General features: G+C 43.0%; 1 protein-coding gene across 2 annotated transcripts in view; it reads right to left on the reverse strand.

The window, feature by feature from the left end:
• ABCC4 (ATP binding cassette subfamily C member 4 (PEL blood group)) overlaps positions 1 to 25,306 on the reverse strand; it is a 2,280,107-nt gene that overhangs the window by 1,327,918 nt on the left and 926,883 nt on the right. For both annotated transcript variants that reach the window (XM_069639145.1, XM_069639144.1), the window contains exons 11-12: positions 24,122 to 24,313; positions 1,268 to 1,362 (exon numbers count right to left, since the gene is read on the reverse strand). In XM_069639145.1, coding sequence (XP_069495246.1) covers positions 1,268 to 1,362; positions 24,122 to 24,313 — 287 coding nt within the window. The remainder of the gene's footprint in view (positions 1 to 1,267; positions 1,363 to 24,121; positions 24,314 to 25,306) is intronic.

Genomic DNA, 25,306 nt, shown 5'->3' on the forward strand with positions numbered 1-25,306 from the left:
CTGTCTGAATTTCTTGACAGCCACAGCCGTTTATGACAAGAGATATTTGCGTTTTGTAGTACACGAGTGATTTTCCAGTGGCATAAAACGTTGGCAAAGTACTGTGGCAGATGTTGGAAGTCTTGGACTGGTTGATGAGTTTTCTGTTTAATCACATATGACATTCTATTTTAGCCTATGTGTTTGGAAAATGTTTATGATTTGTCATGAATTGCAGTGGCTGGGAAGAGAAAATTCCTTTCCAAACTCTCTTCTGCAACGGTAGTTCACTAAATACGCATGCTCACAAAGTGGCTTACCTCATAAGTCAGTTGCGCACATGGAAAATAATGTGCGCACAACAGCAAACCAGTTCTGCACATATAGAAAACTAATTAGAGGGAACATTGCTTCCAACATATAGGAGGTGGTGGGTGCGGGGAAGGGCGGGGGGGGGGGGTTATTGGGATTTCCTGCAGAGACATGTAACTGCTCCTCTAGAGCTATAAATTACGAAAAAAACATTATTTACTATGAGGCTTCATTTATACTTCTAATTGTACAAGAGGCATTGCATGACTGCCAGTAAATGATTGAGCAATGAATATCTCCAAAAATTAAGATACATAAACGGCAACTAGTCACCATTTTTCAAAAAGGGACGGTTATCCAAAAATGTTCATTAGGGTGTGGTCTAAAAGCGTGTCAAAATTCATGGTTCGATCATGAAAGGCACAATTGTTTCACCGATCTGCAGTACAATAGCCAAGCAGAGCAAAGGAACGCGATTTCCAGGTTTAGAGAGTATCTGCACAGAAAAGGAAATGCTCTGCACAGGAGAACACAAACAAAAAAAATAATTACAGAAAACACCTGTAGGTGCTAACATGGCGCTTCTACAGAGGTAGAATGCAGAGCAAGGGAATTAAGAAATCAAGCGGTCAGCTAAAGGGTCAACAGCTACATGGAGAAAAAAATGGATGCTCTCAACTACCTAATAACACATTATGCAAATGTCAACAAACATCTGAATCTAGGATTATAATGTCAGCGGCCATTCTGGTGAAAAGCAAAAACCACCACAGGGGCAGATGTGGGAGCAGTGACAAACCAAAGCCGAATTTCAGACTAGGAGATGAGAGCAAGAGGGGAAAGAGCCAACTTTAAGAATTCTGTTAATAAGCAGAAACTTGAATAGAAGGTAGATATCTTTACTATCATGGGTGGTTACAATATCACACTCATATGATGATTTTGCTTAAGATCAATGGATTCAAATGTTGTTTACCTAGCAAGGTTTACACGTGCCTTTTGTCCTCCACTGAGTGTAACACCACGATCACCTATCATAGTCAGGTCGCCATCTTCTAACTGTTGCATATCCTGATAAAGAAAGGACATCACTTAAAAAGGTATGAACGACTGGAAACATTTTAGAAAGTAACCAATTCCTTTGGAAGTAATCAGGTTGAAGTTAAAAATATTGCACCTGCGTAAGAAGTATATTAATGATTCAATCAAAGCTTCCTCAGGTTAGTGATAAGGGAGTAGTTTCTTACCTGTAATTCAATTTCTCCAGCGTTGGTATCTTTCATGGATTCACATGCTGTGAATATTTCCCTGTCAGGCTGGGAAACCTTGGTAACTTTAACTTAGCATTTTCCTATGGAAAACTTCGACACTTTAGTGTCCCATCAACGTCCATTTTGGGTGCTTTAGGGCCCACCAATAGGACGTCTGGTATAAATAGCCCCGCCCCCGCGGTTTCCCTGCAGATTTTAACCTCCAAAGTAGAGGGAACCCAAACCTAGGTTTGCCTGCAGGGGCGGCCGGCAGGTGCATGTGAATACATGAAAGATGCCAACGCTGAAGAAATGGAGTTACCGGTAAGAAACTCCTTCCTTCTCCAGCATTGGATCCTTCATGGATTCACATGCTGTGAACAGATAATATGGCAGTACAACCAATTAGTGGTGGTGTGAGACAGGCAAACCAACAAACAATACTTAATCACATACATGAGACACCAAATCCATCAAGTGACAATGCACATAGGAAAAACCCGAAGCTGCGGGGCATACCTTATCATTAATATGAGTATGTATAGGCCCATATTACTAGATTTCTGTGAATGCAAGAAGACGTCCAAGGCCAAAGGATAATGATGTGTTATCACTTACGCTTAAGCGTTTTATATAGAACAAATAAACATGCAATATCATCCTGTGTTGGTACTCATTTATCGACTTCAGAAGGATGAAAGGCTGAAATGGCCTTGCCACGATTCAAACCTGCAGATCTCACACACAAATCGCAGCAGCGAGAGGTCAACCAACTGAGCTATTTTACCGGCTATAGTAAAATGAGCAATTAGATGTTTACATGTTCTCAAAGTCAAAAAGCAAATTACACTCTGTAGTGGATACCATTAAACAGTGAGATTTAACAGCAAGCCAGTTCAGCTGCAGGTCTGGTGCAAAGTTGGCCGTATGTCAAGCCTGCGTGGATCTACTTTTCAGGCCTCAAAGGCAAAATAGGGAAAGCAGCGCACTCACATGACATCCGATACTGTGGACACTCGTTACCTCATACATGCAAACAAACATCCTGAACAGTATGCCAGGGAGATGGGAAAGATAGACACATTTCAACAGAGCATTAATTGTGGCACAATGAAATCAATGGGCACTTGGTGTGCTATAGTAAAATATTTCTACACTGTACACAAGTTTAAGGTACAAGGACTGTGTCAAGTGACCGAGGACACCGAGATGGAATGTCTTGTGATGACCGTAACAGACAACGGCAGAAAAAACATGCTATAAATGCCACTTGCGAAAAGCAAAATACGTAGTCCGAAATGGATGCTTATTCTACTCTAAATGCTTTTGGATGTTTTTGTCTGCATTCTAAATTTTAGGTTTTTAAGAACAGACTAAAATCAGTGACTCACCCCTGACGTGTGCCAGAAATAAACCTTTAATGAGTCTAGCAATTATTGTATAGAATTCCAAAAGGACACATTATTTGTTATTCCTATTCTTGCTTATTTAGGTTCACTGCTCAAAGTGTAACACTTGTGGAACCTCTGTTTTTTTTTTTAAAGACGCCTGACAAGTATGACAAGGGAGACCACATGGGTAGCAAGGGGGACCTCTGGGGTCGCAGTTGTGACCCCAGGCGACCCCCAAATGACATCCCCGACAGGCACACCGCTATATGGTGCAACTCATTAATAACCCAGGTGGGTGTCATGAGCGTAGGTTGGGCTTTGTATCAGTTGCAGGCAATTCTGGAGGTAGTGGCGAATGAGATTTCAGTCTCACTGTAAGAAACCATATGGCCCTGGACACGATATTGGCTTCCCATGATGGAGTGTGTGCACTTATTGGATCAGAGTGTTGTACATTTGTTCCAGACTTGTTCCAGACTCCTCTGATGAAATCTTTGACCACCCCACCCACATTTGCTCCATTGGAGCCACTCACAAGGATACATCCAAAGACTTTACGGATGGAATAAATGGCTGGTTCAGCTCCTTCTAGGGAAAACTGCTACCATATGTCCTAGATGCTGTTTGGGGGGGGCAAGAGGGGGTTGTTTGTGCTAATTTTCACCCGAAAACTACTCTGGTGCCAAGTGTTGCCAGACCCCTGGATCCTACTTAACCATGGCTCAAATCGGCCTCACAGCCTGTTGTCTCTGCAGGTGTTTGTCCTACACCCTGTGATTCCTGCCCCTCCTTGGACCCTGGGAACAGCTGTGTTTATCATGGGGATAGGCGTGGGCAGGCTCTAGAGGGGGAAAAGCAACAGCTGTGCTGAGAGCAATTGTCCCTGCATATGTTTGCCCTACACCCTGTCATTCCTCCCCCCTTTCTCCTTGGACCTTGGGAAAAGCCCAGAAGACCCTGGAAGGGGGAGAAGCAGCAGTTGTAGGAAGGGGACCTGTCCCAGTCTGTTTTTGCCCACCTGTCGCACACCCTGTGACCTCCTCCCCCTTTCTGTCACCAAGAGCCCTGGGAACAGCTGTCATGCACCCATCTCCATGGCGCCTGTGGCCTTGGGTGCACTTGGGCGGCCATTAGGGTGTCCCATCACGTATCATCCCACTTTGCTGCAGTGGTCTAGTTGTTCTTGCGATGGGCGTTGCTGGAGGTACTTAGCCACACCTGATCCAGCAATCGGCGCGTTGCAACCCTTGAGGTTAGTTCCCTCGGCTTGGGTTCACAAATGCTAGTTTTTCCTTTACGTTCCTTGTTGGAACTGTGCTTCCTTCTTCGTGGCCTCTCTGTGCTTCCCTGGCTCTCTCGCCCAGGTCCGCTCTCTTTCGCCTTCCGTGTCTCAGCGCTTCTGTGTGTGGTTTCCCGATGTGCCGCTTCCCCATCGGCATCTGTTCCTGTGCTCGCTGCTTCCTTTCTCCTTTCCGCATTTTCCCTTTCCCTATTTTTCTACCCTCATTGCTATTACGGCTACGGAGTCTTGGCTCTGCCTTCTCCTGATTTGGTCCACGCTCCTTGGTTTCTTGCTGGATCGGGTCGACCCCCAGCTACTGTTCACATTTCTTACTCTTGTGAATCCAGTTGGAGCCTACCTTCCTTTGGATCTGTAACGGCGGTGCTGGAGACTGGAGACATCACAAGATCTGCATACTCTTGTTTTTCTTTTCTGCCCTAGTGTGGCTTTTTCCCCATACGCTGATCCCGGAAGAGGAGTAACAGGTCTGTACTTGGAAAGACATTCACTGTGGCTTCCTCCCGGGGTAGGCCCTTTCTTCACAAAAAAAGAAAGACTACCAATCCCGGCATCCACTGGCCAAGAGCAGTCCTTAATCCTGTCTCTCAGCTGAGGAGGAGAGTGGGGCATCCTGGGAAGAAGAGGCTAAGGGAGTTGACAACAGCTCAGAAGGCTCTTGAGGGGGAGGAGAAGCAACAGCTGTAGAGAAGGGATCTGCCACTACCATCTGCTGTGTTCTTTATGCGGGAGGGTGTGGGCGGGGGGAGCGATAGCCTTATAGGCGTGTATAGAGAGGACCCAGGTCTCTTTTTGTTTGCTCGCGATGGTGTGCTGGCAGTGTGGGTTTGTCTATCCAACCCTTTAGAGCAATTGAACTAATGTTCACACAAACTAATTAGACTGCCTTTTTTTTGTTCTCTTGACAGATACTTCTGTTCAATCCTACGACCAACATCCGTGCTCTTCTCTTGCCCTGAAGAAGATCACTTGTGACCCACACAAGCACCATCTTCGTGATGGCCGAAACTTGGGTTCCTCCAAGTTCCTTCAAGTGATTGAGCATTGTTTTACAACTATAGAGACGTAGGTGTTATACTTGAACCTGAAGGCACTTTAAGACGAGGTAACAGTACCTGAGATGGATGGGGATGCAGATCTTACTCATACACCAATAATCAAACCGACTCAGGAAGTTTGGCAAAAACACGACTGTTTTAATAGCAATTGTCTAAAATAGAGAGTACAACAGACATCATCCGACGTCGCACACATATTCTCAAACATTTCCCATAAACACAGCTTTATACTAAAGATTTGTCATCTCTGATGTCATGCTACGTGGCAAAATAAGAAAACTACGTGGGGATGTGATAGGCTTAAAAGGAACATCAAAGTACACTTTATATGGGGGACTGGACTATGTGGACTGCTATGCCCACCCCTAGTGCAAGTCATCTTCTGTGTCATACTAATACACAACATTCTATTGGCTTTTCAAACTATAGGGCTCCTCGCTAAGTGGCCCTCTACAATTGGTTGGCACGCTTCTACCCTTCTGGAATATTCCACTCGCAAGCAGCACGCAAGCTGGTTACCCCAGGTGCATGTGGGTTGGCTTGGTCATGCCTCCCCACCCAATTAGCCCAACATCCATCATCACTCCTGCTGTCTGCCAGTCAATTCATCTTTGAACTCTGCCTTGAAGTAGCTTCTCATCTCTGGGAATAAAAGGGAGTGAGAGCATAGCCTTATCTTCTGGTCTTGGTGTAGCTCGCCCCAAAGTCTATTTCCAACTTGACCATGTGACAGGAGACCACATTTTGAGCTCCTTCGTTGTATTAAATACTATTAAATGAATAAAACCTGCCACTTCTGGTGTTTTTCCATTACACCTCAAACAGAGACACGTCTTGCTTCTCACGTTCATTGTACCTCCTCGAGTAGATAAGCAGGGATCTTGGCGGCCCCGACTCTTGACACTGGGCCAGCAAGCCTTCTCGAATCATATATATATATATATGATTGGGTGTGAGTCTGTTCCTTGCAAACCTGATGACTACAGCTACCAGAAGTCCTTGCAGCAGAATTATCACTAAGTGTTAACACCTGCACTTGCTGTGAGCTGCAAGTTAAGACAGCCTCCCTGATGACGTGTATTGGCACAGAAACCGGTCGGAGGAGAACACCTGTGGCTGAGAAGGTTTACTGTGCAGGGAACTGGAGTGCGCCCCTCTCCTCTTTTTTCAACACATTTGCAAGTTTTCTGAAGGGTGGAATCTTCAGAAATCTTATAGGGTGCTGCACCGGGGTAATATATGCCCAACTTTGGAGTGCCTCACTGTAGGCTACTCCCCCCCTTTCCCCATTTATGGGATTGGGTGTGAGTCTGTTCCTTGCAAACCTGATGACTACAGCTACCAGAAGTCCTTGCAGCAGAATTATCACTAAGTGTTAACACCTGCACTTGCTGTGAGCTGCAAGTTAAGACAGCCTCCCTGATGACGTGTATTGGCACAGAAACCGGTCGGAGGAGAACACCTGTGGCTGAGAAGGTTTACTGTGCAGGGAACTGGAGTGCGCCCCTCTCCTCTTTTTTCAACACATTTGCAAGTTTTCTGAAGGGTGGAATCTTCAGAAATCTTATAGGGTGCTGCACCGGGGTAATATATGCCCAACTTTGGAGTGCCTCACTGTAGGCTACTCCCCCCCTTTCCCCATTTATGGGATTGGGTGTGAGTCTGTTCCTTGCAAACCTGATGACTACAGCTACCAGAAGTCCTTGCAGCAGAATTATCACTAAGTGTTAACACCTGCACTTGCTGTGAGCTGCAAGTTAAGACAGCCTCCCTGATGACGTGTATTGGCACAGAAACCGGTCGGAGGAGAACACCTGTGGCTGAGAAGGTTTACTGTGCAGGGAACTGGAGTGCGCCCCTCTCCTCTTTTTTCAATATATATATATATATATATATATATATATATATATATATATATATATATATATATATATATATATATATAGGTGGCACTGCCTGCAGTCTATTCGCTATGTATAGCCAGCCTTATCATTACTTGGTCCACTTGCCTACTTGCTTTACTGCATCTGTACAAATATAAAACAGCTTTGCATTTTCTTCAGTGCTTCTCCGCATGTGCAATCTTCATTTTGCATCCTAATATGTTGCTCACTTCTTTACTTCGCCATCAGATACTATACAGTCTATTCACCTTCTTCATCGGCATCTCTTCTGGGTGCGTCATTTCTGCTTCATGTGACGGCAAGAGTCTTCTCTTTCATTAACCTTCACACTTCCGGAACTTCATTCAGCAGACCGTCATTTCTTCGCAGATACATCATATAGGGTTTTCTCAATGGATACCTTGTTTCAAGGAATTTTTCGCGGTATAGGTACCCTCACTGGTATTGCGCATGTCGCAATTTCCGGTTTGACATATAGGCAACATGGGGGTGGGACATACGGTACGGTGCTTGGCTCATCCTCTACATACTCATTCACACTCCATGTTTTACAGAGTAATGGTGCAGAATGTGCATGATTAACATCACTTGCTGGAATTCTATACCAGATGAAAGGAGCCAATTGAATTTATTTAGTCTCCAATTAACCATTTCTTTTGTGATATTGTGTTAAATTCAAAGCAATTACAATTGTTCTTGTTTTTGTGTTAGTCAGGTGTATCAGTATGCATGTTTGAATGTTGGGTAGATGCCATGCTTCTCGCAAGACAATTATAAAACCTGCTAGGGAAGGGGGTAGAATAATTTGAATCGTAACTAAGCCATTAACTGTTTTGTCCCCCATGATTGAATGCATGCAGGTAACTTGAATATACGTTCCTTTTGATCCCACATTATATTTTATTTAATAAATCACACAATTGAATAGTAAATTGTGTTCAACATGTCAATCTAAAGACTATGCATTATACCAAATAATTAAAGACAAAATCAGGGGCCCCTCCTTTCTGTGACAGTGTGTGTTAGGGGCAGAGAAGCTGAGGAGGACTTTTTAGCAGGTGCCCTTATTCCCCCTGTCTGCCTTTCTCCATTCTCCCCCTTTTCTCCTGCTTCTCCCCTCATCTGCTCTATTTTCCACCAGTAGCCCTCCGAGCCTGCCTCTCTGCCCCTGCTTCTCCCTCTTTCTCTTCCTCTCTCCTTCTCTATTCTCGCTCCTTCTATTTGTATTGTGCGTTTTGGTTGAATCTTTCACATAGTACAACACTTTAAAACAGACATTTAAAAACAAAATGCATTCATGACAGGCTACAAATTAATATGTAAACATTTTAAAACCCCAATTTATAGCTCAATTTAAGATCCAATAGTAAAATCCTCCAAAACCAATTCTACAAAATCTATAGTAGCAATTAACAGTGACATTTCATTAGTTTTTAAAATACTGACCCAGAGCTGGTGGGCCCCAATCAAATCTTGACTGTGAATAAATCTAATTAGCTGTTAGGCAGAATCCTGTGCAGTTCCCTTGGGGAACACTGCAAAAAGATTAAGACTACAGGAGCAGCAGTAAACCCAATGGGTAGCAGTCTGCACCACCCAGATTTACCTGGTAGCTGTGGCTGAGCAGTCAGACTTCTCTCAAGAAGAGTAGGGCAGTATGCAGAGTATACACAATAGGGTCAAAACACAGTAGAGCAAACAAACACTGACCAGAGCTTTGTATAAAAAGTATATAGTTATTTATTTAAAACACACTTTAGGCCATACACTAGCACTCTCAATGAAAAGTAATCAAAAACACAGTCAGGTAAGTATACATACCTCCCTTGATAACTATCAGACAAGTCAGGGTTAAAACACAGCTATTTGTTAAGACAGAAGTGGGCGCTTAACCTAGATGGCACTCCAATAGTTTAGGTTAAAAAGGGAGAGAAAAGGCAGAGCATAAAATAAAACAGCTCCCAACACTTTTAAGAGTTCAGAGCAAGGGGAGAAAGGCAGGTTATACTGTAGAGCCAAAGTTCATAGTCCAGGCCTACTTTAAATGGAGCAAAGATAAATGTGCCCAGGATCACACGGTTTAACGTGCACTGAAATTCTTTGCAGAGTATTCAAAAGAGGTTGGGGTGAGTCAAACGATATAGTTAGAAGGCCTGGAGCCAACCCAGTTTAGAAGCCAAGGATTTAAGGGTCACCTTTAGCAATCTGTAGAAAGGGAGGCCAGACAGGACACAGTACCTTAAAGAGAAGGAAGCTCCAGCGGGGGGCAGTTCCTGGCAGTGGTTGAGGTTCGTGGTTCCGACCAGGGGAAGAGAATATCTCATCGAGGAGGAAACGTGGAGTCGTTGCACTGCGCAGGGATGAAACCAGCCGCGGAGTTCCCGATTAAAAGGTGTGATCCTTTTATTCGCGGTCAAAAGTGGTGAGCTTGGCTATCCGGCTGCCGGGATGCTTGGCACAGGCGATTCGACCAAGTGACGTCTTTGGAAGTGAAAAAGGGCGAACTGGTTGGTCCCACCAGCTCAAAGGGAGAAGACTCTCCAGCAGAAGATCTTCTGTTGTCGTTGGAAAAGTGGTGAGTTCGTTGCAGCAGGGCTTCATCGGTGGTGTCGTCGGTTGCAGGTGGCTCAGCTTCTTCCCTCTTCGGATTCTTTGGTCCTGTGGCGACTTCTGAAGTTCCAGTCCCAAAGGCCCTGCTTTTATGCAGGAAAACCCCCATGCATCTGCCTAGCTGTCAATCACACATGCTAAGTGGTGAGCCGAGCGGCTCACCACTGGGCCAATCAGAATAGAGTGTGACTTGGGTTGCTAAGGCAACGCAGTCCAGGGTGCCAATTCCCCCCTCCACCCTTCCTGTGGAACCCAGACAGAGTGGCACAATTTGGAGGGCTTCTGTAGAGAAGCCCGCAAAAATAGTGGAAAGAAGGGCTCGAACTTGGTCAGCGTTACAGAGACAGACACAAACGCCATTTTAGAATCGAGTTCTGGCAAAAAGACCCAACCGGTGATTTAATATTAAATAAATAAACCGGCGGTATCTGTAACATTGCACCAAAAAGTGGTGTGTTTAAAAGCAATGGGAAAATCCCATAGAGAATATTCCGGAGGAATATTTCGTGTGGTAACCACTGCCACCAGCCAGAAACTCGACAAGGGGGGACGGGACAGGGCCCCCTCGAAAACAGACGCAGGGACAATCGAATTACCCCTTACCAGTATTTCCACAATATGATGGGTTGTACTGGTTCTGTTCACAACTTTGGACTAGTAAAGCTAATGGTGACTTTACATGCCCTGGGAGACAGTAGTCAGTCCCAGGGTATGGAGTCTATGTTTGGGGGTCACTGTGACACCCCTGTGGTACTGCACTGAGGGTGCTGTGTACCACACATACAGAAAAACAGATGATACCCTATGGAGTAAAAAGAAACCCCATAAGCACATAACACGTCAAAGACATACCTCAAATCATGTCTAAGAGTGGGAGTAAAAGAGTCTCACTCTTAGCAGGAGAAAAAACAAACCCCAAAAATCCAGCAAAGCTGCTGGGGGACTGCCTAGGTTTGGGAAATTAGCCTTATCAGAGAATTCTCCCTAACATCAGCTTTACGCGTCTAAGATCCTCAAGGGCAGTGCACCCCATACATAAATGTCTTAGGGTCTCAGTGGCCAGACCGCAGTGGCAACATAACTTTTGACTCACAGAGGACGACTTCTGCCTCCTTCACGGAACATCAAACGATGGCGACAGGTTCAATTTAAATCTTAGAACTTTAGTTCGAAAGTCCCTTGATGGATGTTTAGCCAAGTAGGGAGAAAAAACATTAAACTGTTTGATATTCCAATTAAAGTGATCATTAAAACATGTGTGACCCATTCAAACCTCCCTCATTTTAATCCACTCATATCTTTACAGTTTTAGCTTCACCTTGTTGGGATTCGTACTAAGTTCTTCAGCGGAACACACCAGTTTCTTAAGCTGGCCCTCACTCTTGTTCCAATTCAACAGGGTCTTGCATGTACCTCTGTCCTTTTCAATTCCCAAGTTAACATATAGCGAAGATGGAGGTGGAGATCGACATAAAGTTGTAACATCTGACACTCTACAAGCGTATTCCGAGGGAGTAAGCCTGGTTCATATCGGATACCCGCCATTGGTACCGAACTTGGTAACCAAAGCACCTTTCTCCACAGGAGAGCATCTAACTTGGACGAGGGAATATACCCAGTAGTAGTCTCAGCGCCAAAGATTATTTTGGGTACCAGTTTCTGTCTGCAAAATGTAATCATAGGTAAAACGGAGTATCTTCCAAATTGACAATCAAACTGAGTCGGCTGGGAAACAGATGCTGAAAAGATCACCCTTTTCTCTTTTTACAGTGCCAATTTGAATTTACCTGAATAGATATAACTTCCCAAATATTAAAATCACTTACCACCTTCTCGCTCCTCCCCCATTTCTCTCTTTAGCTCTTCCTCGGTCTCTCTCTCTCTCCCTTGTTTCCCTCTTTCTCTTTCGCGCTCCATCCCTTTCTCTCATTCACCCTCTTTTTTCTTTCTCTCTCTCTTTCGACCCTTCATTCAGCCCTCACCCTATCTACCAGTCCCATTCTCTCCCACTATCTCCCCACCAGCTATTTTCCTCCTTGCTTCCCACTATCTCTCTCTGCTCCTAAGCTGCCCATTCTTCATTCTCTCTCCTCAGTCTCTCTCGCCCTCTCTCCTCCTTCCCAGCAGCCTCCCCACCCGAACCTTTCCCCCTTCAACCTTTCCCTTCCTCCCTTGGTGTCCCTTCTCCCCCCACCCTGCATCGCTGGGTACTCCCCAGGCTACCGGGTCCAATGAAAGTGGGTGTGCCTAGCCTAAATGCCTGCCATTGATGCTCTGCCTTGTACCCGCAGCTCAATGCAGACAATCATCTGTGTCCAGTGTGTCTGACATACTCTGCTGGCAAAAAGCCTACTTCTCTGCCTGAAATAAATCATTCATTGGTGTTTCCACTTTTCTGTGTAGCCTGCCTGTTCTTGCCAGAGGGGGGATCCAGTCTGTCTGCACACACAATGCACTCTCCCCGGGTCTGTTAATCACTGGCCCAAAACTGTGGCTCTGCCTGGGGACTCCCTGACGGCCTTCACCATTTTGGCCCACCTCCCAAGTCCACAAGGGTCTCTACAATAAAGCAAGCATGAGGAGTGTTATTATGTGAACAGAGTGGCATTTTGGTGCACCCAGTTTCACCATATTTTCATATTATGGCATGGCATTTTTAATGGCAAAGCCAACAAGAGTATGCTGCTGGGTGGGGATACTGGCATAGATTAGCAGAACCAGCTTGAACAACAATTGTTCTTGTAGTATCATTACTGCCATTATGTGCGCAAAGGAAATGAGTATGTTCTCATATGGGAATACTGGCATATATTGGTGCAGTCAGCATGGAAAAGTATCGGAAGCAACAGCGTGAAAATGTTTTTGTACTGGCATATGTTGTGGTCAAAGGCATTAGGAAAATATGTTGGGAAGTGCTTTTGTGCACCGTTATATTTTTGTATTGGAGTTCCCCTACAAAACCAATTATAAACTGACTTTTTTTTTGTCCAATTCCTCATATAAAGTGTGCTGTATAATGCACCATTTTAACCCACTAGTCAAAACATTTTCTTGACGCGCCCTCTTCCCCCGCCCAAACCCCTCTTGGTTGGTTCAGACTCCCTTATGCGTTGCCTCACTCTGGCAAATTTTGGGAAATATTTACACCACTCCAATTAAAATAATTCACCAACCACCACTGCTTTAATCCATTCTAAAATACATGTTTAAATAATCAGGCTTCTGGTTCCTTAATCACACTCATTTTCTAAATAGCAATGTCTAATAATGTTTAATTGGGATTCACAAAGCCATCAAGGTCCACTTAGGATAGAACGTAAATTCACACATTTTAGACTCTGCTCAATTGTTACAATGTCGAAGGGCATTGGGCTGAAAGTAGCTCAGACATTTGTTTACATAAAAAGCGTAGTATACTGCTTGCTAACGATCTTGACAAAAAATTGCTTGTCAGACAATACAAGTAAAATGTTTTATTTAACATCAGTGTGTCATAAATTGTCAGGTGGTCTGGAACTCTAGTTCTAGCTTTCAGACTGCCATAATATTTATCCTTCTCAGTGTCGGTTGGAACTGTAAATCGTAGGCCATAGCTTTCATTGGTTAGTCTGGTGGCTCCTTTAGGCAGGATCAGCGACTTCTGTCAGGGTTAGTAGTTCCTGTCAAAGAATATCATTATTTAATGGAGAAAAAGGCAAGAATGCTCGTGTTCCCATTATTTTTTGCAATGCTCGACTTTCTTAAATAGTACTTGTCGTATGTTCCATAACCTAGCTCCTATGGTGAGTCTGACAGACTGCTGTCTGATTCGTCACCATTTGCTGCTGGTAAACATGATCCATGCAGTTAACTTACATTCAAACAAAATTGTGCATTCATAAAGGGAGAGATTAGAAAAATACAGGTATAGCCTTTCACCTATCCCGTTTTCTTTGCCAGATGAAGTTAAAAAAGAAAAAAAGAAAGTAGGCTGAGTTCAGAAATGCATGAGAAGATCAGGCAGACATATGTCAGTGAGGATGTCAGAGTTTAGACACAGTATTACCAACTTCTGGGAGTAATGAAGTGATGATCAGCATACACATGTAAACATTCTGGAGGCAGCTATTAAAGGCTCACGGTAGTGGAACTGAGAATCTGGAGCGATAGCATACAAGCTTGGTTCAAACTGTTAATGCTAAGAAGAAACTGACAATCCTGAAGAGAAGAGGACAGGTCTAGGGAAAGTGATACAAATGAGCAGAAAGTTGAAAGAATTTGAGGGAATTAAAATACTGTGCAAAACCGAAAGCACCAAGCACACAGGATTCAAAATAAATGTAAGTGACAAAAAAGCTTGTGAACATCTTGAGAAGAGGCGAACAATAATAACATGCTTTTTCAGGGGCGGAATTCAGATTTCATGAGCAGCAGCTAAAATTAGCTCCTGAGTATCGGGCAGGTGCTACCCCTAGGGAACCAGGAGCTAGCACATAGCCTGCTGTATATCTGTGCTGCATAGCTTCGTGACAAACAAAGGAACAGTGTGCTCAAAAATGTTATTGTCCCGAGCGTTCGGGCATGTGGTTTTAAGCAAACTGTGATCGATCGTAAAAACATTTCCTATGCACTTTACCTTAGTTTTCTGAACTTTTACACAAATGCGAAATCAACAAGCGGGGCACGGCCATCTTGTGCTAATGTTATCCATTGCTGCTCCGCCCCAAGTTCGACTGCCCTCGCGGCACTAAATCATATCACCCGCCCCTGAAGCTGAAATCACTAGACGCGTAGGGCTCATTTCACAACGCGAATGAATGCACATCTTGTGTCAAGGTTCTCTGTGCCCCAGCTAATGACGTGTCTCCATGGAAATGGCAGGAAGCCTCTTTCCTCAATGAGTATAAATAGACCGATTCTCATCAGACAACATAAGAGTTGCTTTTTCAATCGTTTCACTGTTTTTTTGTATAGCCTGTGACTCGTTTCTGCTCTGTTCAGCTATCTTCGTTGCTCGGAGCCCGTGCAAACAGATACTTGTATTAGCATTACTATTGGTTTTAATTTTGTCGCATAATGGCAAAAATACAGCCCTACCAGTGCAAGCCAGAGTATTCAGAGGCATAGAGAAAGATGCAGAAACAATGGGGCATCGGATGACAGTTGGGAAGACTAATCACTGGAACCTTAGCCAGAGCCTAGTCGCATGGAACATGTTTCCACCTGGTGTAGCTGCAATCGGTGCAAGGTCATGCCAACCGAGGAGAACTGCTGCTGCAGAGAAAACTCTGGCTGCTTGGCCTACATATCGGAAGAAGACACACTGCCGCTACGTGTTACCGAGCTGCATGACTTCAGGGCAGCTTGCCTCACAAGGTCCATGTTGAGGATTATGATGGTGTTTATGCACGAACTTCGCGCAACAGTTCGCCCTCGCAATCCAAGTAACGAGTAAGTGTACTCTAAATTTGATGTCACTTTGACCACTGAGGCCACTAACATTTCTTGTATGTCTCCTATATTTTTGTAACTTTGATCTATCACTGCCAAATGAATGTAGTCTGGCAATTCAATCCATCTCTCGCGCTTTGCAGAAATCATAGTGGTCATCTTATGTGGCTTTCAATTTCAACTAAAACAATATTTCTGTGCCCCAAACGCTATGGATTGCATGGGTGTTCACTTTTGTAATGTGTCTACACTTAAAGCCAAAGCGGATTGATCCATGAAGTAACATTTGTACGGGCAACTATGCCATAGGATACAGGATGCATTTTCAACTAAGGTTTGTACACTTATCAGGTTCATTTAAATACAGTATCAATGTTTCTCCTCCACAGGTGGTACAGGCTTGTGGCCTATCGTTTGTTTACATGCTAGCTTCATGGAAGGCTTAGATACCGTGTTCGACGAGTAATACCCGCCTGTGTCATTGGAGCCATTTGCAGCAAATTCCCCAGTGATAGCAGACAGTACAGGGGATTTTCCCACACTGAGCTGCAACCCGAAGTATACAATGTGTAATGTATTTGTGCCATCAACATCAGCAACAATATGAATTAAAAAAGAGCTTTTATGAATAGTTTCAATTTTTCAGTGAATCAAGGACACGCTCACTTATCTATGAGGGACATGAAATAATGGTTGGTGCCCTTTTACGCTCACCTCCTCTGCAACAATCCATCCCCCCTCCATTATAAACGGCCAAGGTGCCAAGAACCATGTACACTTCAAAGGTATCTTCCACACAGGGGCCATTGTTCACATGGCCTCCCCAGACCCAGTGTCTCCAGTCTCCCGTGAAGCAGACCGCGCCCCTGCAATCCACATAAGTGTGTCTGCCTTCAGCAGTGTTCCGGCCCTTTTCTGCACGCTTCCTGCCCATTCATCCCCCTCATCCACTATCAATGGCAGTTCACACCTGTGGCCGTGCGCTCCCAACGGGGGCTGGCAGGGTGGGAACGGCCAAAGTGCCAAACACCATGTACACTTCAAAGGTATCTTCCGCACATAGGCCATTGTTCACATTGCCTCCCCAGACCCAGTTTCTCCAGGCTCCCCTGAAGCAAACCGCACCAGAATCATGTCACACATTCACATACACACCCACTTTTCTAATCTTTTAAAAACCCCTTGATATTTATCCGGAGAACATCTCTGAGCACTGGAAGTCAACTTGTGATCGTGCTACCTGTTCTCCTGCTACTAACTCTCCTGCTTGCTGAATCTAATTGTTAGTTAAGCTAAGGGCAGGTCACCTTTAACTTCACTATATTCATCTCTTTCTGATCTCAAAATTTCTATCTATTTCGACCGAATGTACCCAGTAGTGTAATGTTCATTCATCTCAATGACTTTACCATTGTCTAATATTTCAAGTGTTCTGATCTCGATATATAGTAAGTTTCATCATTGTTAATTGTAATAGAATCTCATCTTTCACAGACCATGTCTATAAGCATGTTTCCTTTAGATGTATTAAAGTACATTCAACGTACGAGTAACGCGTTACAATTAGCGTCATATCAATCAATTCTGTATGTATGTCAATTCTGTATGTATGTTGTATTTGACTAAGCTACACAGGTTTTGCTCCTTTGAACAAAAAAAACATTGCATAGAAAACCGTGATACAATGCCATCAATCTCATGCATTCAGTACAATTTTTGTATAATTGTTTATACTTTTTTTTATACAGATCTTATCGATTTTTCAAGAATGCCTGCTTATGGGGTTTTGGGTTGCCGTTCTAGGAGCCATGTCAAAAGTCAGGGCACAATCCTGCATACATTCCCGAAGGATATTAATTTAATAAGAAGATGGGTTCGAAATTGTGGTGTTGCGGTGGACGAGATTGAAAGTAGAGCCCATGCTGTCTTTGGAGACTTGAGGGCCAATCGATTCTGCATCTGCAGCCTGCACTTTAGCCAGGATATGTACGACCAATCGACTAACCCAAAACAGGGTCGACCCCGAATGTTTTGTAAATTGCTACCAAATGCAATTCCAACTCTATTGATGCACACGCTGCCTCTAGTGAGTCCCGGTTGATGAATTAGGTAACTCCATGAACGGTGCTTTCGGTGTAAATATGTCTTACTAAAGTTTGCATATTTACCAGATTGTATTACATTTTATACCACATAATACCACACATTGTCCCTGGTTTATGGATCCTCAAATGAAGTAATTATGACCATGGAAAACAATGCCATAGTGCCCTTCACAAGAAGCATAATGTTTTCGTAATCGGTTGCTTGACATGTCAATTTTTTTTTAGGAGAGCATACTGACAGAAGCACAGACCCTCGAAAGTGACAAAACCACCAACAAGTCCAGTATACCAATGGTGAGCCCTACAGACTTGCATAAATTTATAGTCGACAGTTGCATTTTACCTACATATCTAATGCAAATCTAATTTTCCTTTTTACCACTTCATGACAATGCACTGAAAATGAAGGAGCAAGAGTCTGCATCCATTTATTTTCACGAGTCAACTACAACTTGAAGCGCTTAACAGGTAATTTTATTTCACTTTCTTTACGAGAATGTGTTATGCTTGGAATTTCCAATAATATGAAAACGTTTATGTATCCTGTCGATTGTTTACACTAGGTGTCATTTATGGGTTTCTCTTTATATGTACCATGGTCTGCATCCCATTGTCTCTGTTCCATTTTGCTGTTTTCATCCGTACTAAAACAAGTAGTGTGTTATAGGGGGATGCTGATACTTTGACTAAAATTAAATCGTACTTTGCAGCTAGTCCAGAGTATTAGGTATGCGTACTAACAGTTACAATGAATGAAAGAAATTAAATCTTACATAGGATACTATTAGACAGTGACATGCATATAAACGTGCAGCGTTTCAAACTTTTCTCATTTCAGTTCTAACGTTACACTTCCTCCCTAATGCAGAATACATTGCAAAATGTTGTAGGGCAACATTACAATCAGTATGTTTTGCACAGTGACCTCTGATCAAGTACACTTGCCATCAATCAGGTGAAATTCGAAATGTATATTTTTACTAAATGACGTGCACTGTTTGCGAGGGTATTTGTGTAAGCGATGTGTGAGATGAAAGTTTTTAATTTCCAATACGATTGACTTTTGTTTTTTTTAATGAATATTCTATTCAAGGAATGTACACTTGGTGTTGAATTAGAAGAGGAGGCACATGGATCAGAGGTGGTGGATCAGCTTGCTGGTGTGGTCGTTACAGAGAAGACCACAGTTTCACAGAAAATCAAGAAAACAAGGGTAACTAGCAGACAATTTTGTTTTCTAGAAGTGTTTTGGGCTGTTTTCGTCATAACATGTTTTTGTATTTAAAGTGCCATCTACTGTATGTGTGCTATATATTGAACATTTGTTTACAACCCATCTCCTACAGGGCCAGAAGGAAAAGAAGTATAAAGACACAGACAACAAATGAAACCAAAGATGTTGCTTGCCAAACAGATTTCACCATGGAGCAACTACTATTTGAGGCGCAGCGTGGTCCATTCAATAAGCAGAGTCATGATGCTTATGCCCAATGGCCGGAAACGGAATGCAATGTGAACGGCGAAGCCAGCAAAGTGTTCTTGGACCATTGCTACAATGTGAGAACTCTACAATATGAAACTCAATATAATGAAGATGCTTTGGAATTCATCGCAGACCACTTAACACAATCTACACCCGCAAAAAAAGGTCCACCCAATAAGTAATCGACATTGATGGTTTCTCCAATTCGTGTGCAAATAACACAAGCTGAACTAACAGAGACTGATGCTTCTATGCAATTGACAGAGGAACTTGCCAAAGATCTCGACTACAGTTTTTCTATTTTGGCCGATTTGTCCACCTCAATTGAGTCACAAACCACAATCATGCAGGACGTTTGGCTAATAAAGGAGCAGAAATACATTGTATTGGACAGCTGCCTGGTAGATATTACACTGATGCTGAAATGTGTCCATACATTGAGGGTGAAAATATGCGTGGAGCCATTGGTGCATGTGTCTCGTGTTTTACAAGACACTAACCTGAAAATCCAAGCCAGCTGTGTCTACCTCCATGATACATTTTCATGGTTTGCTCAACCGATGCTGGACAAAGTGCCCGCTGGAAATCTACAGTGCTCAGCAGCTTTACTGTTTAGTGGCTCGACTTTTAGTAAGTTGTCCAGTTTCTGTCAATTTGTGGGAGTTCAGTTCCTTGCTAAAACGCAGTACTTCAAATATCAAAAATTCTTATTCCCTGCTATTAGTCAAGCCTAGAAATTGAACAAATGTCAATTGAAAGCACATTCTCAGGCAAACGGTTCAGGGTAGCTGGCGACGGACAGTGTGACAGCCCCGGATTTTCAGCAAAGTACTGCACATACCACTTTCAAGACATGGAAACAAAAATAAATGTGAGTTTGGAGATCGTGCAGGTGTCCCAATGTAAATCCTCTGTGGCCATGGAGAAACATGGTTTCATAAAGTCCCTGGAACATCTTCAATCGAGGGGAATGCAAATAGACCTCATAGCCACTGACAGACATGTTTCAATAGCCAAGGCCATTCAAGAGCAGTTTCCAAACATTCATCATCAATGTGATATATGGCACGTTGCCAAATCATCACAAAAAATTGAAAACTGTTTACCCCTCTCTCCACCCATATCGCAGTAACTGGTGAAAATAATGTTTAAAATGTTTTTTTCCAGATACTTGTTACATCTGTCAAAAACAGAGAAAGTCAGAAAACATCTGTCAGAGAAAACGTGGATAGATGCGGAGACGATTTCAGGATCTCTCTTCTACCAAACACAATATGTGAAGGAACAGCAACAGGAACTCGTGCAAAAGACCACATACGGACTCGTCCCTTAACTTTTGAAAAATGAAACGTGCTGCCTTGGAGTCCAGTTAATCCTGCCTAATATACCTCGCAAGCAAGCATCATTTATGACACCTAATCAGGACATCAATTGAGACGGTTATATCTAAAAAAGAGATCATATCTTTCCAAACAATCCTGTTGGAATTAAATAGCCCTCACGCCCAATTTGTGTTGTTATCCACGCTATATACCATAGGGGTATAGAAGACTAAAGCAATGACTAAAGAAATGCTCCCGTCCTGAAGAAGACCAATAGAATCTTCTGAAAAGGACACTAGAGATAGTGTCTCATGAATATTGTGGCCGAAACATGTCAACTACCTTCAAGACCTTTTTTACCTGATCCCATAATTAAGATCAGATTTCTGCAAGAATAAATGGGTTATGTTATGGAATGTACAAATGAAGATTGCCATTTTTGTCTCAAAAGGTACTGAAGGGTGCCCTACAGGACTGTCCCATATGTGCCTAAAATACTGATAACAGTTAAACATATTAGAAACCTTTGTTCTACCCCATTGATATATTAGTAGTTTTTCTCATTTGTTTTTTTCATTAGTTTTCATGTGCGTCTATCTAGTCGCTTTTTTAGTAATTGTTAATTTACATCACATGTGTTGTGCTGTATAATAATTTTTTTTATGTGGAAACTAGAAATAATTAAGTTTATTTTTTCAATATAAAATTTACTTCATGTCTCGTGGCGAAGATTTCTCTGACAGATGTTTTCTGACTTTCTCTGTTTTTGACAGATGTAACAGGAAACATTTTTTTAAAAAAAAAAACAATTTTCACCAGTTACTGCGAGATGGGCGGAGAGAGCGGTAATCAGTTTTCCATTTTTTGTGATGGTTCTTCTCGTTTCCCGTTAGAAAACTGATCCCCCATAAACAATAAAGTAGGGGAAATGCCAATTCATAATGCGTTGCCAAATCAGTCAATAAAAAAATTACAGCTACTGCTAAAAAGAAGGGTCTGGAAAATATTTTACAGTGGTCTCAGTCTTTCAGCAACCTTCTTTGGTGGAGCTCCAAAACATGGTATGAGTCTGTGGAAATTCTACTTGAAAAATGACGCTCATTAATGCACCACTGTTCCAACGTTCACTCATGGACAGAAAAACCAACATTTCCACCAATGTGCACATGGACCTTTATCGGAAGAGCAGGAACACAAGAAGAAGTGGTTGGTCCCATCTTTACCTCCGCACAAAGCTTTTGAGAAGATTGCATTTGATAAAACTCTTTCAAGAGACCTAAAGGGACTCTCAGAATTCTGTCACTTTGGAGATTTGGAGGTGTTCCACAATATGTGCCTAAAGTACAGACCCAAAAGGTTGCATTTCAGCATAGACGGTATGCAAGGATAAAGGGAGGATACGCATTCTAGAGGCTATGGTGATGATCTTGGAAACTGGAAACCTAATGCTGGCTCCAGCACTTTACTATCAATTGTACAATTCTGGGTAAATTCATTTATCTATTTGTGCCTCAAAATTTAAACTTTTTTAAATATGTAGAGCCATCTGCACAGTGTGACAAGTAGTGTTATTCCAGTTACACGTTAATCAGTCCCCATGAGACCACGGCTCAGGCAAGCCAGCCTCAACTGGTCTACACACACACACACACACACACACCAGAGACATCATTTGGGGGGTCATTAGGGGTCGCACCTGTAACCCATGAGATCTTCCTTGTGCCCCTGTGGTCGCCCTTGCTACCCCAAACTGAAGCTCGTGGCTAGTGCCATGTGGCCCTTTGTTTCTAGAGTGGCTGACTTCCTTGTTCAGGCTACTTTAGAAAAACAGGTGGTTTCACATGTGTAACACTTTGAGAAGTGACTCTAAATAAGAAAGAATAGGAATACCAAATAATTTGTCTTTCTGGAATTCTATGCAATACTTCTAGACTCATTAAAGGTTTATTTCAGGCACACTTCTAGGGGTGAGTCTGTTCTTAAACACCTCAAATTCGCAATGCAGAAATAACCTTTAAAAAGCATTTGGAGTAGAATAAGCATCCATTTCAGACTAAGGGACTGACACAAAGTGTTTTCCTATGTGATTGCGCCATTATAAAAACGCTTCTGTGAATCAGGCCCTATGTATTTTGCTTTTCGCAAGTTGCAGTTATAGCATGTTTTTTTCCACCTCTGTCTCTTTTACGATCATCAAAAGACATTCATGTGTCCTCGGTCACATGACGAAATCATTGTACCTAAAAGTTTGTGTACAGTGTAGAAATGTTTGACCATAGCACATAAAGTGGCCCTTGATTTCATTGTGCCACAATTAATGCTTTGTTGTAATGTGTCCATCTTACCTATCTCCATGTCATTCTGTTTAGGATGTATGTTTGCATATAGGAGGTAACGAGTGCCCAGAGTACGAGATGCTGTGTGAGTTCGCTCCTTTCACTGCGCTACTCTAAATTCTTTAATACAATGTCATGAACCCTCCCAACGGTATGTATTTTGCCAACCTCTGAACCCTGAAAAGTAGATCCATGCAGGCTTTACATGTGGCGAACTTTGCACCAGACCGACAGATGAACTGGCCTGCTGTTAAATCTCAGGTACCAGTTTAATGGTATCCACTACGAAGTGTAATTTGCTTTTTGACTTTGAGAACATTCAGACATGTATGTTTCTATAGCGGATAAGTTAGCTTTAGCCGGAAAGATAGCTCAGGGGGGTTGAGCGCTTGCTGCTGCGATGTGTGCGAGATCTGCAGGTTGCAGGTTTGAATCCCAGCAAGGCCAACTCTGCCTTTCATCCTTTAAGGTTGATAAAGGAGTACCAACATAGTTTAGGTGATATTGTATGTATATTTGTTCTATATAAAGCACTTAAGTGTAAGTGTGTAACATATCATTTGGCCTTGGAAATCTGCTTGCATTCACAGTAATTTGGTAATATGGGCCTATACACACTGATATTAGTGATACATGTGGTGATCCATTCTTGTATGAAATGTATATCACATTACAGCGATATTGTAACCATATATTTCTTAGTGTACTTGGAACAATGCTATGTGATGCCACTTCCTGTTTTGTCAAGGGGTGAAAGGTCGTGTTCCATTGCTTCCTGTGATGTCACTTTGGGGTGGGTCAAATGACATCACTTCCTATGATGTTATCAGAGGTCAAGTGGCATGTGGTGTCACTTCCGCTGCACCTGGTATTTTGGTGAAATGACGTACCTGACACACACACTCAGTTCTGTGAACTGCACTTAGTGTTGGAGCAGTTCCTGCTACCTGAAATATTGTCTGCAAATTCTATGCTGCTCCTTCGAACTAGGTCCGCACTACATCTAATAGAATGAAGGATTATTTGCATATTTTTTATTTAGAAAGGCCAGACCTGAATAATCCCGGGAAATGAAAAGGGACATATTCGATGGGTTTTATCATTTATTCAGTGAAGGGCATGTTATTTTTGCTCAACATACAAACCAAATCTATTTGTCCTGGCTCAAGAAAAGCACATTATTTTACGAAGTTACATTGCAGATCGCTGTCAATGTATATATAGAATGTGATGGATGTTTTGGCGCACTATTGTGTGCCACCGTCTGCATGAAACCCATTCACAAAAGATGGCGGTGAGTGACACCATGCCTGGACAGCAGTTTTCAACTTCAAATCATGCACACCGACATTTATTCTTGCTGTAACAAAGTAATAGTTGGTCACTGGACCAATCGCAAATGAGCCCTCTTATGAGCAGCCTGCAATTTTCGCATCCATCTGCAGATGAAACCCCCCTTTGGATGTCGGTGTTTGAATAGGTCAGGAACCTATTGCGATAGTCACAAAACGAGCAATACTGCATAGTATGTGGTGCAAGAAAATGAGAAAATAACCATTGCAATCAGCAGTAGAAAGAAAACATTCCCAGAACATGATTAATGCACTATATTAAATGCAATTTGTAAGTGCAGATATTTACCTTTCTTAGAGCACACGCTCTTAGGACCCTTTCATATCTCTCCTTCACATATTCCTTTCCAAACAAAATATTGCTCCTGACCGTGCCAGAGAAAACCCATGGCTGCTGGCAAACATATGCGACTGAACCTCGAACATCCAGAAATCCGCTGTCTTTGGCGAGCTCACCAAGAACAGCGCTCAGAAGCGAGGACTGCAAAACAGGGAAAAAATGAGACGTCAAATAATTATAAAAAAACATTATGGCGACGATCATAGATATATATATATCATGCTAGGTAATAGATAATAAGATACATTTCCAAGATGAGGGTTGAGGCGCTCGCTAGCAGCCTCCTGCCACGCGCTTCCCCATTTGCCACACTCGTCTCCCCTGCTTAACACAAAAGGCATAGATTCGACCAGCTCTGCCGGTGGGTGCTTTACCTCCCGCTGGACGCTTCCGCATCCAGCCACCTATATATCTAGCAGCAGAATCTGTCGCTCACTTTGGAGGCAGACAGAGGGTGGCAGATCCAGAGGACAGTAGTGACTACAAGGCTACCCACAGCTTTATAGTCTTTGCATCGAATGCCAAAGCATTGAATGCCTTGCCATCTATAAAAAAAAAGCGTCGAAAAAAAGCATCAAATACATTTTTTTCCTTTTTTTTTTAATGGGTGGGCTCTCCCCAAACACCCCCTTTTTTAACCTCAAAAACCCAATACAATTAAAATAAACCCTTTACCTTACAAAAACAGCTTTATTTAGATGGTAAGGCATTCGATGCTTTGGCATTCGATGTTATGACTAGATGCCCTACCCACCGGTAGTCCCTCCACGCACTCACGCACTTGGTGATTCCCACAATGTGCACGAGGAGGCTGCGTGCGTGTAAGACACAGGCAGGCACTGCATGGCCTCTGCTTGAGATAAGTGGGTTTGCCTGGAAGATACCACCACTGGTCGCTGGGGTTTTCTAAATTGAAAAGTAGCCATTAATGTATTAGCGTAGCTGAGGGGACGTGGGTCTTTTGGTTGTAACCCCAGATAGAAGCTCAGGGGCTACAACCAAAAGGCTAGCTAGCCCAGAGTTTTGACAGTCCAGACATTAGCATAGCCCCGGATATTTTCCAGACCTAGCAATATGCCGTGGATTCCAGAAATGATAATCCATAACCACTCATGCCTTGCATCCAATGTCCTG

The sequence above is a fragment of the Ambystoma mexicanum genome, chromosome 7q (assembly GCF_040938575.1).
Source record: "Ambystoma mexicanum isolate Mex_15411 chromosome 7q, UKY_AmexF1_1, whole genome shotgun sequence".
NCBI classification, from domain to species: Eukaryota; Metazoa; Chordata; class Amphibia; order Caudata; family Ambystomatidae; genus Ambystoma; species Ambystoma mexicanum.